The sequence below is a fragment of the Eleutherodactylus coqui genome, chromosome 8, assembly GCF_035609145.1.
Source record: "Eleutherodactylus coqui strain aEleCoq1 chromosome 8, aEleCoq1.hap1, whole genome shotgun sequence".
Taxonomy (NCBI): Eukaryota; Metazoa; Chordata; class Amphibia; order Anura; family Eleutherodactylidae; genus Eleutherodactylus; species Eleutherodactylus coqui.
Genome location: NC_089844.1, coordinates 73845566 through 73860868, shown reverse-complemented (window position 1 = coordinate 73860868; position 15303 = coordinate 73845566). Strand labels below are relative to the sequence as shown.

Genomic DNA, 15303 nt, shown 5'->3' with positions numbered 1-15303 from the left:
AAAACCCTGAACTAATATATTGTGTGGATAGTTGAAGACACACAGATTCCAATGTTGTAATTATTATCTCTGAACTCACTTTCACTTCCCCGTAAGCCAGCAAACAACCTGTGGTGTGTATGCTAATGAAGCATCTAGGAGTCCACTGTAATATTTGTCAGGGCTTAGGAGTCCGGTGGGCCATTCCCGTTGTCAGTACGGTGTGTTCATTTTTTTTCCACATCACTAAAAGGAGCATGGCAGAAAAAAGGTGGAATTCTGCAGCACTGAACTGTGAGGCATCATAAAGTTCCAAATAAAACACTAAAGGGAATTCATGAGTGCATGAGGGAAACATTGGGTGACTGATTCCCATTATAGTCAGTTGGAAAGAAATGGTGTGCCAACTTTCAGTGGGCTGATTTTATTACTCAAGATGCTGAAAGGTCTAGGAGACCCACCACAGTGTCAGCACCTGAAAGCATTGAACATGTTCATGGCACTGTTTTGGAAGATAGTGAATCTCACTAAAAACAGTAGCCAAGACACTGCAGGTATCGAAGGAATGTGTTTGGAGTATAATAATAAGCAACTGGACATGCAGAAGCTTTCAGCCGAGTGGGTGCCAAAATGTTTAAACGCTTACCAGAAGCGCATACAAATGAGCACTTCCATGGTGATTTTGAAGCATTTTGAGGAATCCATAGCTATGTTTTTGGAGCGACTGGTGACCAAACAACAGTCCTCAGAGGGGCAATACTCTGGATCTCCACAGCCAAAGAAATTCAAGACACAGAGGTCTACAGGAAAGGTCAAGCCACCATTTTTTAACAGACTACAGAAAGTCCCCTACTTACGAACAGGTTCCATTCCTCCATACAACACGAGTGTAGGCTGATTCTTTCAATGCCGTCGTCAATTCTGACAGCAGCATTTAAAGGATTAACAGCTCCGATGAGGGGCGCAGCTTATCAGAGATATTGTGTGTGAGTGTCGGCTGTAAGAAACAGCCTATACCCACTTTTGAGGGTCCCATAAGCCTCCCGCGATAAGAGCGTGGGTTGCCATGCAGTTGTCACAGTAGCCGGGGGCCTTCTGAATGGCCCCAGGGCTGCCTATGCAGAATGCCTATCAAGGGGTGCCTATGGCATGACTTAATAGAATGCCTGTCTGATCGCTCTACAGTATGATGCATTGGTATGGCATTACATCATACCTACAGACAGGTTTGTTCGTATCTGGCGAAGCTCCTAACTTGAACGTTCGCAAGTAGGGGACTTACTGTATCTTCAGAAGGACCAAACCATCAATGCAGAATGCTACTGTCACTTGCAGGAAAAATTAAAGGCCAGACTTAAAGATAACCTTTTATGTCCCGACAGCACCATAAACTAAGATATGGTGCTATTAGGGGACGTGGCAGGTAGCTGGGTGCTGTATTTTTTATATTTACCTGCTCCATAGATCCAGCGGTGTCCCACCTCTGAAGTTGGCCCATGGCCTATTCTCTCTCATAGACTTGTATAGGAGGATGCGCACACGGGAAACTGAAAAAAGAGTCACATTTTCGTGCCATGGGCTAACTTCAGAGAGGAGACACCGCTGAATCCAGGGAGCAGGTGAGTATAAAAAATATGGCACCCGGCTCCTTGTCATGTTTTCTAATAGCACCGTAACTTACTTTATGCTGTGGGGACATGAAAGGTTCCCTTTAAAAAAAAGATATGGAAAACTGCAAAAGGTGTGCTTCTTCTTCAGGACGATGTTTCTTCACAGAAGGCTGCTAAGACAATGAATCTTTTGAAGGATTTATGGATTCTTTATATAGACCATCTGCTCTACTTGAGATCTTGCTCCGTCAGGCTATTACCTATTTTCAAACCTAAGAAAAACTTAAAGGGGTGCAAATGTTTGAATGATTCATAGGTGTTAGCAGCAACAGAGCAGTTTTGCAGTGACCAAACATCCGAGTTCTTTTTGGAAGGGTGAAAGAAACCTCAGGAACAATATAACAAGTGTGTTGAATTTCAGAGGAAATATGTTGAATAGCATTAAAGTTTCATGCTTCTAGCTCATTTCCTTTTTGGTTGGACTGAGAACTTCTCAGCCCCCTGCTCGTAAATCAGACATGTCGGGAGAGCTGGAAAATAAAGGCAATATTATGCAAGGTGTGAGCTCATTAGCAATTTGTAAAATGAATCTAGTATGTTCCTTTGCAATAACCTAGATGATTATTGAACTATTCTGGAGAGTACAACTTTCATATATGCATCTACTATTTCCTATGAGACTCCAATGTGAAGATATGGAAAAATTGGGGTAAATATACATATGAATAACAAGATAACTAATTTCAATGGAAAAAATACCGTGTGACTCACTTTGTCTTCCTCTATTTGGCAAAAAAGCTACATGTACATAACTTTACTATAAAGAAAACAGGAGGTTTACAAACCTTGTTATCATCCATGACAGTATTCAATGATTCAATCCACATCGGATCAATATCTCCATCCAGGACAATCCACTTTGGACCGTCGTGAGGGTTGATGAAGAGTTCTCTCATTGTAAAAGAAAATAGCCCTAGAAATACAAACTATTATAAAAATATCTATAGCTACAGATTATCGCAGCAGCCAGTCTTATTGTACTACTGTAATAATCACCATCTTTCCACTCCCGGGTTGAAGGATGAAGAAATCCAAAGAGCTCATCAGTAGTCACGGCTTTAGGATTGATATCATGCCACATGGGCTTTAGCTTCATATTGTAATATGTTCTATGTAAAGTCTTAAGGATCTGTGGAAGACATGGATGTACTAATCAATGGAATCTACTAATAAAAAGGTGAAGAGCTCAGGTGGGGTATTATGAAATATCATACATTTCAAGGGAGAAAGGAATGCAGGAGGAACAACCATTACTATAAAAGAAATTGGAGATAATGTTATGGAAATATAAAAAGTACGAAAAATCACATTCTAAAAGACAAACAAATTACTGTGACTTTTTTGTGACTTGATTTTGTTTCCAACTCGTTTTTGGTTCCAACAGTTCAAGGTCCAATTTTACAATGGCCAAAATGTCCACCACCATCTTTAGACTACCAAATCGTCCATAGTTCATTGGTAGTATGAGAACTACCTACGCTGTGATTGGCCAGTGCTGCTCACATGACCAATGTTGTTCTCAATCACAGAACAGTATATAGTGTAATTAGAAAATGGCAGTGGCCATCTTGGCCACCCAAAAATGACACCCTGAACGACAGCTGACACAATAAACTACAGGTAATGTACACCCTCCTCACTTCGATCCCAGGACAGAATTTTGCCCCGAAACTTGAGGTTTGCTTTAAGGCCTCAGTCAGACGGGCATTTTTTAGCACGATTTGCGCATGCGTCCGGCGATTTTATAAAACCCTAGCTTTGCAATGGTATCGGACACATGAGCGCTTTTTATGCGCTCGTCCAATAAATTATCGAAAACAGAAATCGCAGATCGCACCTATCTGCGATCTGCGATTCCTGTTCTCTTCTCTATATGCGCTCAATGGGGCCGGTGGCAGCAGCGCCGACCCCATTGAGAACATATACTAGACAAATCATTCTCCTCTGCCACAGCTGTAACAGCGCTGAGCCAATCAGAGGCAGCACTCACCCATGCATGAAATCATGAATGGGTGTGAGTGAGAGCTGCCTCTGATTGGTGAGGCTGTGACCAATCAGAGGCAGCTCATTCAGCAGGCGGGGATTTTAAAGCCCTGGCTGCTGAATACTACTCAGAGCAGTTCAGGAGAACTGCCGGCCGCCGCGGCTGAACTCCGTCTGCTGGGACCAGGTGAGTATATATATTTTTTTTATTTTTACACATTTCTGGATGAAAATTCATCGTGAGATCGCCCGCAGCCCATTGCTTTCAATGGAGCCAGCTGTATTGCCGGCTCCATTGAATTCAATGCGCTGGACAGCTCCGGCCCGTTTCTAATGAAACGCGGCTAGGAGCAGTTTTTTCGGGCGATTTTTCGGCCCCCGGTCACGCGATTTGCGGATGCGCATCTGTCATGCGATCCGCAAATCGCGTGAAAAAACACCCGTGTGACTAAGGCCTAAAAGTGAATCTTGGATGCGTTTAGACACAAAATTTAAAAAAAAAGTTTATATTCATTTTTTATACAACAGTACCAATCCAGTCCATGGGCAATGTCTGATATTACAGCCCCTTAAAGTGCAATACCAAAGCAACCCATGGCCAAGAGTGGCGCTGTTTCTGGCAAAACCCAAACCCTCTTAAATGTATTAATGGCAAATCCCTAATATAATGTAATTACGTCAAAACTTTTTAATTTATATTATGGAACTACTATTCATGCTAAAGCAGCGTACCTTAACCCCTTAAGGACACGGTCTATTTTGGGCTTAAGGACACAATGATTTTTGGCGGATTTTCATCTCCATTTTTCAAAAGCCATAACTTTTTTACTTTTCCGTCGACGCAGCCGTATAAGGGCTTGTTTTTTGCATGGCGAACTGTAGTTTTTGATGGTGCCATTTTTGGGTACATAGACTATATTGTAAAACTTTTATTTTTTTTTTTATGATAACAGGGAGAGAAAACGCATCAATTCTGCCATAGATTTTTTTGGGTTTTTTTTTACAGCGTTAATCATGCAGCAAAAATAACACAATACATTTTTTCTGCGGGTCGGTACGGTTACAACAATAAAAAAATTCTTATATTTTTTTTAGGTTTTTCCACTTTTCTGCAATAAAAACCCTTTTTTTGAAAAAAATTTTTTTCTAAATCGCTGCATTCAAAGTCCTGTTACTTTTTTATTTTTCTATGTACGGAGCTCTCTGTGGGCTTATCTTTTGCGAGACGAGCTGTCGTTTTTATCGGTACCATTTTGGGGAATATACGGCTTTTTGATCACTTTTACTGCATTTTTTGGGAGGCAAAATGCTAAAAATTAGCATTTTGCCTCTGTTTTTAAGCGTTTTTTCTTACGCTTTTTGCCGTGCAGAATAAAAAGCATGTGCAACTTATTGCACATGTTGTTACGGATGCGTTGATACCAAATATATGCCATTTAATTTTTTTTTTAACTTTTTTTTTATGCTAATATGAGAAAAAGCATAAAAAAAGGGTTTTTTTCTACATTTTTCTTTTTTGGACATTTTTATTATCTTTTTTTACACAGTTTGTGTCCCTCTGGGGGACTTAAAGCACAGCACTGATGAGCGCTGTGATAAGGCATGGCAGGACTTCTGTCCTGCCATGCCTTATCGCTTATACAGCGATCATAGGCTCTGGCAACACAGGACGCTGATGTCTGGCGTCCTGTTGCCATGGCAACCAGCCAGGCTCTCTGCAATTATATCGCGAGAGCCCGGCAACTTCCCAGAGGGAGCGCGCTTCCTCTGTGAACCCCTCCAATGCCAGGCAGGGAAGGGGTTAACAGCAGGGGGCGCATCTCCGATGCACCCCCGCTGCTGCAGAGGGAGGCCGGTTATCAGTGATAGCCGGCTCCCGCTGCGGGATAGCGCGAGATCTGTCATGATCTCACGCTATGCCTATAACGTAAGGGTACATCATTTTGCGGGAAGTACCCCGCTCCCATGATGTACCCTTACGTCATGGGGAGGGAAGGGGTTAAAGAACTCCCAGAGACAGATATTACATGAATAAGCGGATAGAGATATATAGTTGATTGCATAGAAATATAAAAAAATCATATATATATATATATATACTGTATATATATATATATATATTTCATAGATAGATATTAGAAATGTAGAGACAGATGATGACAGATAGATATAATAGAATGAGAGTTTGGAGGAATTGGGAAAAAGAAGCATTTCTGTATCCTGATAATGCATATCTGATACGTAATATTTTATTCTTCACATCCTGCTAGGAATAATACAGAATTTACATTTCAGCTAATCTATAAAATATTATTTTCCACGTACCGTGCTCTTGCCTGTTCCTGCATTCCCAACAACAAATACAGAATGACGGACCTCTAGCAGCTCTTCCAACTGGGTAATCTAAGGCAAAAACATGCAGAAAATGACATAACTCAAAGAGGCACTCAAGTCAATATTCTATATGTTAAATTATTGCTGAAATGTTTCAATCTTAAAAAAAATATATTTCCTGTAGAAATGACAATGGGATACAAAACTGAAACTGAATTTCAGCCAGTAGACAGAGAAAATTCACTATTCTAAGTAGGTGTTACTTATACTCTCTCTATACAGCATCCTAGAACCGAAGCCTACTCCCCCATACAATATACTGTACTAATAGTTAAACTCCTCGAAATAAAAAAAAAGTGGTGTGAAGATTTTATTTATTACCTGAGCTATTAAAAGCATTAGCCAGATGCTGACTACCATAGGCATCAAACAACAGTGATCATTATAGCCTTCCATCAGCACATTTACAGCGTACAATACACTAAGCAGAAAGCCATTATTTCCACCTTAAGAATAAAGTTCTCCTCTGGCTGCAGGTGCAGCTCGGCAATGGACTGGCGGACCATCTGTTCCAACTTCACGTCTTTTTTCCTGGGTACTTCCAGCAATGGGAACAAGTCACTGATGAGACCCAGAAAGATTGTAACATCATTGGTTACTATCTTAGGAAGATTGAAGTCCCTGAGGGCTCTCATCAAAACCTAAGAAGAGGGAACAACATCATAATTATATGCAATGATAACACAGCATAACATAAGGCATAAAATGAACAAATGTTATGAGGAAGTCGTCCTCGGACAATTAGGACACATATGGCTTGTTAGTCTCAAGCTGTTTCTTGTGCACAACGGATCACCTTGCAACTATTATATTGTGTGAAATATTTCCTAATGTATATGTATGGATACATTAAGAAATATATACTATATCCATGTAATATACAAAACAAATAGAAGGTCATGTTATTGTTCATACTATTATTTTCAAGGTCGTTGTATTGAATATATAGCAGATGATAAAACGTAGGTCTCCTAAGCCACTTCCAATTATTAATATTTGCAGTATGGAGTTACAATGTATACACAGGGTTGCCACCGTAATGTATATGTAGCTTTAATGTGTAATGAATATTCTTCTGCAATTGAAACTGCTGTTTCTAGAATACTAGCTGATATACCCGGCTTCGCCCGAGTTAATTTGGTACTGGTGTTTATCTGGTGTTCACACGGAAAAGCTTATGAAGTCGTGGTTACTTTAGAGATACTGAGGAAAAAAAATATGTTCACCATTTTGCATAGTTCTGTGCGTTACCCAGGAAACACCACGTGGAGGTAACCATGCGACGTTTCCTTCATATAAAATGACATCAGGAAGTGAGAGAATTAGATATGTAAAATTTGGACACTAATTCTTTTGCGCTTAGAATTGAATAATCGAGTTGGGACCCATTAGCTTTTCCTATTTATGACATAATCAATGCTCGTGCCAAATTTTCCGTTTCTATGACACCGGAAAGTGAAAAAATTACATTCCGTATGTAAAATTTGGACGCTAATTCTTTTGCGCATAGAATTGAATAATGGAGTTGGGACCCATTAGCTTTTCCTATTTATGACATAATCAATGCTCGTGCCAAATTTCCCGTTTCTATGACACCGGAAAGTGAAAAAATTACATTCCGTATGTAAAATTTGGACGCTAATTCTTTTGCGCATAGAATTGAATAATCGAGTTTGGACCCATTAGCTTTTCCTATTTATGACATAATCAATGCTTGTGCCAAATTTCACGTTTCTATGACACCGGAAAGTGAAAAAATTACATTCCGTACGTAAAATTTGGACGCTAATTCTTTTGCGCTAGAATTGAATAATTGAGTTGGGACCCATTAGCTTTTCCTATTTATGACATAATCAATGCTCGTGCCAAATTTCACGTTTCTATGACACCGGAAAGTGAAAAAATTACATTCCGTACGTAAAATTTGGACGCTAATTCTTTTGCGCTAGAATTGAATAATTGAGTTGGGACCCATTAGCTTTTCCTATTTATGACATAATCAATGCTCGTGCCAAATTTCACGTTTCTATGACACCGGAAAGTGAAAAAATTACATTCCGTACGTAAAATTTGGACGCTAATTCTTTTGCGCTAGAATTGAATAATTGAGTTGGGACCCATTAGCTTTTCCTATTTATGACATAATCAATGCTCGTGCCAAATTTCACGTTTCTATGACACCGCAAAGTGAAAAAATTACATTCCGCACGTAAAATTTGGACGCTAATTCTTTTGCGCTAGAATTGAATAATTGAGTTGGGACCCATTAGCTTTTCCTATTTATGACATAATCAATGCTCGTGCCAAATTTCACGTTTCTATGACACCGCAAAGTGAAAAAATTACATTCCGCACGTAAAATTTGGACGCTAATTCTTTTGCGCATAGAATTGAATAATGGTGTTGGGACCCATTAGCTTTTCCTATTTATGACATAATCAATGCTCGTGCCAAATTTCCTGTTTCTAAGACACCGGAAAGGGAAAAAATTACATTCCGTACGTAAAATTTGGACGCTAATTCTTTTGCGCATAGAATTGAATAATCGAGTTTGGACCCATTAGCTTTTCCTATTTATGACATAATCAATGCTCGTGCCAAATTTCACGTTTCTATGACACCGCAAAGTGAAAAAATTACATTCCGTACGTAAAATTTCGACGCCAATTCTTTTGCGCTAGAATTGAATAATCGAGTTGGGACCCATTCGCTTTTCCTATTTATGACATAATCAATGCTCGTGCCAAATTTCCCGTTTCTATGACACCGCAAAGTGAAAAAATTACATTCCGTACGTAAAATTTGGACGCCAATTCTTTTGCGCTAGAATTTAATAATCGAGTTGGGACCCATTAGCTTTTCCTATGTGTGACATAATCAATGCTCGTGCCAAATTTCCCGTTTCTATTACATTCCGTACGTAAAATTTCGACGCCAATTCTTTTGCGCATAGAATTGAATAATGGAGTTGGGACCCATTAGCTTTTCCTATTTATGACATAATCAATGCTCGTGCCAAATTTCCCGTTTCTATGACACCGGAAAGTGAAAAAATTACATTCCGTACGTAAAATTTGGACGCCAATTCTTTTGCGCTAGAATTGAATAATGGAGTTGGGACCCATTAGCTTTTCCTATGTGTGACATAATCAATGCTCGGGCCAAATTTCCCGTTTCTATGACACCGCAAAGTGAAAAAATTACATTCCGCACGTAAAATTTGGACGCTAATTCTTTTGCGCTAGAATTTAATAATGGAATTGGGACCCATTAGCTTTTCCCATGTGTGACATAATCAATGCTCGGGCCAAATTTCCCGTTTCTATTACATTCCGTACGTAAAATTTCGACGCCAATTCTTTTGCGCTAGAATTGAATAATCGAGTTGGGACCCAATTACTTTTCCTATTTTGGAGATAATCTATGCTCTTGCCAAAATTCATGTTTCTACGATATCGGGAAGTTGGGGAACTTTTGGCGAGTCAGTCAGTCAGTCAGTCAGTCAGTGAGTCAGTCAGTCAGTCAGTCAGTCAGTCAGTCAGTCAGTCAGTCAGTCAGTCAGTCAGTCAGGGCTTTCAGCTTTATATATATATATATAGATTATGAATGTTACATGCAAAATTTGGAAAATCATCAATGTCTCCAGCTTCTGCATGTGCTAACATAGGCATCTAACCTTAAACTGACTCACTGGTTTCTGGACAAAATTCTGTCCCGGGACCAAAGGGGAAAGTGTATGTTACCTGCTGGTGTTTTTTTGCCAATGTCCCTCCAATTCACCAGTTCGGGATCCTGTTTTCAGCCGTCCAAGATGGCTACTGCAATTTTCTAGCTACCTAATGCACAGTGTGCACTGCCCTCTGATTGAACAGTGCTGATCATGTGACCAACTCTGGCTAATCAGAGAGCAGGTATAGTGAATTAGTAGTCTAACACTACCAATGCACTGTAGGAATCATGTAGTCAAAAGTTTGCATCGGCCGTCTTGGACAGCTGAAACAGGACCTGGAACCAACAGATCAGAGGGTCACTTTAAATCTTAAATCTGCCAAAAATTGAATGTGCATGGTGGTAGTTAGACTATCTCCTAAAATCTACTGCTGAGGATGACAATGATTAGGCATACTTAATTTTATATCCTAATTAGAGATGAGCGAGCGTACTCGCTAAGGCAAATTACTCGAGCGAGTATTGCCTTTTTGGAGTACATGCCCGCTCGTGCCAAAAGATTCGGGGGCCGGCTGGGGAGAGCGGAGAGGAATGGGGGGGAGATCTCACTCTCTCTCTCTCCCCACCACTCCCCCATGCTTACTCCCACAAATCACTGCTCACCCCCGCCGGCCCCCGAATCTTTTGGCATGAGCGGGCATGTATTCGAAAATGGCAATACTCGCTCGAGTAATTTGCCTTAGCGAGTACGCTCGCTCATCTCTAATCCTAATCCTTTGTTGCACTGGAGGTAAGCAGTGCAGGAAGTGTTATGAAGCTGTGTATCCCTATGGCAGCAATTATGAATGGTCAGCCACTCATTGCTTATAATTATCAGCATTATCGGGATAGTCACAACCAACACTGAACTCTGAGCAAAGAGAAAAGACATCTGTCCTCTGCTAAAACCTTTAAACAAAAAATATCAAAGAACACACCTGGTCTTCAGGTCGGCTCCTGTCCTCCCGCTTCAGTGATCCAGCCACCACTAACACAGACTTTATTGCTCTTAGGCCCCAATCATAATGATCCTAAAAGACATTGTTGGTTTTGTTACACAATCTATCCAACTTCAGTTTATAGCTCAAGGAAAAATAAAGTAGACTTCAGTCTTAAAAAAGATTTCCTAGATAGGCCAAAAAAGGTGAGATGCTGAGAACTGAGCCATTTCAGGGGTACTGGATATATGATATGCAAAAAAAAAATCTAGTGTAATGAATCAGAAAATGAACCACTGGTTTACTATTGGATTTGGTGGATTGGAACCAGGCAGGGCAACCTGGAATTGTACAATTCCCCTAGTAGTTTGAAATAGCAACAACTGACAGAAAGTGCACTAGAGAGTTGGAAGGCAGAATCGTAGTCATGCAAGCAAGACATCTGGGGGGCACACTGGTCAAGAACAGGAATATAGGCACAGGTCAACACAGGTAGATAGAGAAATAATGTCCAGGCAGAGAGAGCATACCTTTATAACTAATGGGAGCACAGAAAACTACTGCTTAGGCATAAGAATGGTGTCATGAACTGGAAGATATAGGGAAAGAGCAGCAGTTCCTAAGCTGATATATTGTCAGAATTTGAACCCAGAGTCCCCTGTGTCCTATAGAAGTCCCACTCTAGAGACTATTGTGCTTACTACTCTTTTTCTAGTTTATTGGTGTTGTGTTGCTTACACTATAAACTCCTGTTGCTTGCTGTGTACCAAACCTGTACTGTTAGTTGACTATGCTTGCTTCAACAATCAACTTCCATTAAGATTGTTTCAGCCATTGGACTCCTAACCTGCTTCCAGACCTAGACATGTATTGTTGTTCTCTAATGTACTGTCCCTGCTACAACTTCAAAGTGCAATAATTAATTGATATTTCTCAGTTATCCATCCATATCATATTTGTAGATGCGTATCATCAGCAATTCATGTTCTAACTGCCATGTTCTATTATTCTTTCATTTATTAGCCACAAAATCTGTAGTTAAAGGGTGTTTTATAAAGTTGCTCAAACTGCTGAAAAAAATGAAAAGAAGCCATGCTCACCTCCCCTGCTGCTTCCATTTATGCCCTGTCCTCCGCTGCTCTTCACTCCCAGCTGCAAAGTGATGACATCCCAACACAGGAACATGAAATCTCTGCAGCTAGTCACCAGTCAAAGTGAGACGGTGATTGGCTGTAGTGGTCACATGGTCCTGGTTTGGGTGACATCATCACTGCCTTGCGGAAGCCAAGAGTGAAAAGCGGCAAGGGAACTAGGCACTGGCAGAGTGGAAGCAGTAAGGGAATGAGTATAACTTCTTTCATAGCAGCCTGAGCAGATTTATAAAAAAAATGTTGTCCCCAGATAATACCCTTTAAATCTTACCTAAATCCCCAAACCATCTTGTTGTTTATTACCTGTTTAGAGAGGAGTTGGCGACACAGAGTATACAAACTAATGAACTTTCTTGACAGCATTCGAGCATCCACAAATCCTTCTGCCACTAACATTATTTCACATATAAATTCAAAATCTGGAATAACCATCGCACATGGACTATAAGGAGAAAAGGCAAAAGCAGAGAAATGTTTCAAAAAAAGATAGCTAAAAATATATATCCACTTTCTCACTAAAATGGAGTCTTCCTATTACAAGGGTATTTTACAGTTTCAGCAAATAAATGTTGTTCAGAGAGTATTGAAATGATACACTTTTGCAATGTACTGTACTTTCTGTAATAATGTCTTAATGCTTTTAATATTCTGCTTGCATTCATACAATATTTGCTGACTCACAGTGAATAAAAATGGTGTGTCCATAACATGAGCGGGACAGATGGTTTACAGTAGAAGTACACAATAATAGTTCCCATTGTATGAAGGTAAGCAAAGCTCTTAAAAAGACTGAAAAATTCATATGGAAAATACAAGGTAATCATAATTAAACTAGAGGTTTTCACCCTTCCCAAAGAGGAACCCTCGCAAACATTTATAATATGCTAAACAAACCTGAGACCGAAGAAAAACTATCCTTTATGAAAAGGTGGGAGGAGGATATGGGAGTAGAGATGTCTTTAGAAAGATGGCGACACTGTTGCACTACAATCACAAAGGGTAGCCAACAGGTCACTCTTGTGGAAACATCAGTCAAAATACTACACAGGACATACTTGGTACCACAGAGGCTACACTGTCTGTTCCCATCCTCCTCTCCACTTTGCTTCAGGGGGTGCCAGGCTGTGGGCAGTATGACCCACATCTGGTGGTCCTGCCCGGAGGTGGCAAAATTATGGACGCAGATACACAACCTGTTAAAACGCATGTTCATTGGCCAGATACCCAAGTCACCCACAATGTTCCTTCTGGGAAATCGTGAACCTGGAACTAGATTTAAAGCCCATAAGCTTATTCAAGTTATTTGTATGGCCGCAAGGATCCACATCGCCTCCAAATGGAAAACACCGAACCTCTCCTTTTCAGAGGTGACAAACAGAATCTCTACAATTATGCTATCCGAAAGAATCCATGCTATCCGGACGGATACGTTAACAAATTTCCTGACCACATGGCAACTGTGGATAAATTACCTAGCGATTCCAGGGCTACATAATATTTCCTCCACCACCTAAAAATTTATAACACAAACTGACTTAAAGGGGTTGTCTCGCGAAAGCAAGTGGGGTTATACCCTTCTGTATGGCCATATTAACCCCTTGAGTGGCACGCCCGGAAATTTTCCGGGACGAGCTCCACTGCTCATAGTGACATAGCCCGGAAGATTTCCGGGCTATGTATCACTATGGGAGCTGCAGAGCACAATGCCACAAGCTGTGACAGTGTGCTCTGCCTGCACAGACCCACAGAGAGCACTGCAAGGGCTTTGAAAAACCAGCAGAAGATATTGCCGATATGTCGGCAACCTCCTGCTTTGTTTACAGGTTGCCATAGAGACCATCGGCTTGTCAGAAGCAAGCCGATGGTCTCTGTGGCAGGGAGAGCTTGGTGCTTGGCTGTGAGAGGACAGCTAGGTACCTGCTCTTACAGCAGAGATCAGAGAAAACCTCCGATCTCTGCTGTGTTAACCCTTTACATGCTGCAGTCTATGTGACTGCAGCATGTAAAGGGCTGTCACCATCGGACCCCTGGAATGTGATCAGGGGTCCTGATGGGTCCCTGTGGAAGTCCCCTAAAGGGACAAAAAAAATAAATAAAAAAATAAAAAAAGGTAAAAAATTATGAAAAAAAAAAATTATAAAAACACTTGTCTCCCTTTACTTTGTAAAAAATCAAAAATACAATTACACATGTGGTATCCATGCGTCGTAATGACCCAGAGAAGGAAGTTAATTAGAGATGAGTGAGCATACTCGTCCGAGCTTGATGCTCGTTCGAGTATTAGGGTGCTCGAGATGCTCGTTACTCCAGACGAGCACCACGCGGTACTCGTCTCGATTAAACGAGCACTGACCATTGAATTCAATGGAGCCGGCAATACAGCCGGCTCTATTGAAAGCAATGGGCTGCCGGCGTACGCGGGATGAATTGTCGGGAAGAGCTTAAATATATAAGCCCTTCCCTGCAATTCATCTAGAAATGTGTAAAAATAAAAAATATATATATACTCACCTGGTCCCGGCAGAACGATGTTAGCCCATTGAATTCAATGGAGCCGGCAATACAGCCAACTCCATTGAAAGCAATGGGCTGCCGGCGATCGCGGGATGAATTGTCGGGAAGGGGTTAAATATATAAGCCCTACCCTGCAATTCATCCAGAAATGTGTAAAAATAAAAAATATATATATACTTACCTGGTCCCGGCAGACGGAGTTCAGCGCGGCAGGCTGCAGTTCTCCTGAACTGCTCTAAATAGCTGTGAGTAGTATTCTGCAGCCGGGGATTTAAAATCCCCGCCTGCTGAATGAGATGCCTCTGATTGGTCACAGCCTGACCAATCAGAGGCATCCCTCACTCACACCCATTCATGAATTCATGAATGGGTGAGTGAGGGCTGTTACAGTTGTGGCAGAGGAGAACGATCTTTACGCTGACAGTGGCGGGGGGGGGTCTCACTCTTGCCACTATTGTGGCTTAATAGTGGGACCTGGGAACTTGAGATGTAGCCCAAAATGTAGCTCCTCGCCTGCCCTATTCGTTTCTGTGTCGTTTCCATCACTTTCTTGTGTTTTGCAGATTTTCACAAATGAAAACCTTAGCGAGCATCGGCGATATACAAAAATGCTCGAGTCACCCATTGACTTCAATGGGGTTCGTTACTCGAAACGAACTCTCGAGCATCACTGAAAGTTCGACTCGAGTAACGAGCACCCGAGCATTTTGGTGCTCGCTCATCTCTAAAGTTAATACATTATTTAACCCCTTAATGACATGGCCCCTTTTTTCTTTTTTCCCCATTTCTTTTTTTCCTCCCCCCTGTTTAAAAAAATCACAACTTGTCCCGCAAAAACAAGCCCTTATATGGCCATGTCAATGGAAAAATGAAAAAGTTATGGCTCTTGAGACACAACTGCAAAATTAGTTGAAATTTAATGATTAGACCATTTTAAAAAAACCTGCCCTGGTGGGCACGACAGGG

At 41.0% G+C, this 15303-nt stretch overlaps 1 protein-coding gene across 1 annotated transcript in view; it reads right to left on the bottom strand.

Annotated features, from left to right (window-relative positions):
• Positions 1-15303, bottom strand: part of LOC136577884 (dynein axonemal heavy chain 11-like) — a 390521-nt gene that overhangs the window by 238575 nt on the left and 136643 nt on the right. Inside the window, exons 29-34 of the mRNA XM_066577803.1 lie at positions 12127-12265; positions 10673-10765; positions 6473-6667; positions 5958-6035; positions 2646-2778; positions 2435-2562 (exon numbers count right to left, since the gene is read on the bottom strand). Of these exons, the coding sequence (XP_066433900.1) occupies positions 2435-2562; positions 2646-2778; positions 5958-6035; positions 6473-6667; positions 10673-10765; positions 12127-12265 (766 nt within the window). The remainder of the gene's footprint in view (positions 1-2434; positions 2563-2645; positions 2779-5957; positions 6036-6472; positions 6668-10672; positions 10766-12126; positions 12266-15303) is intronic.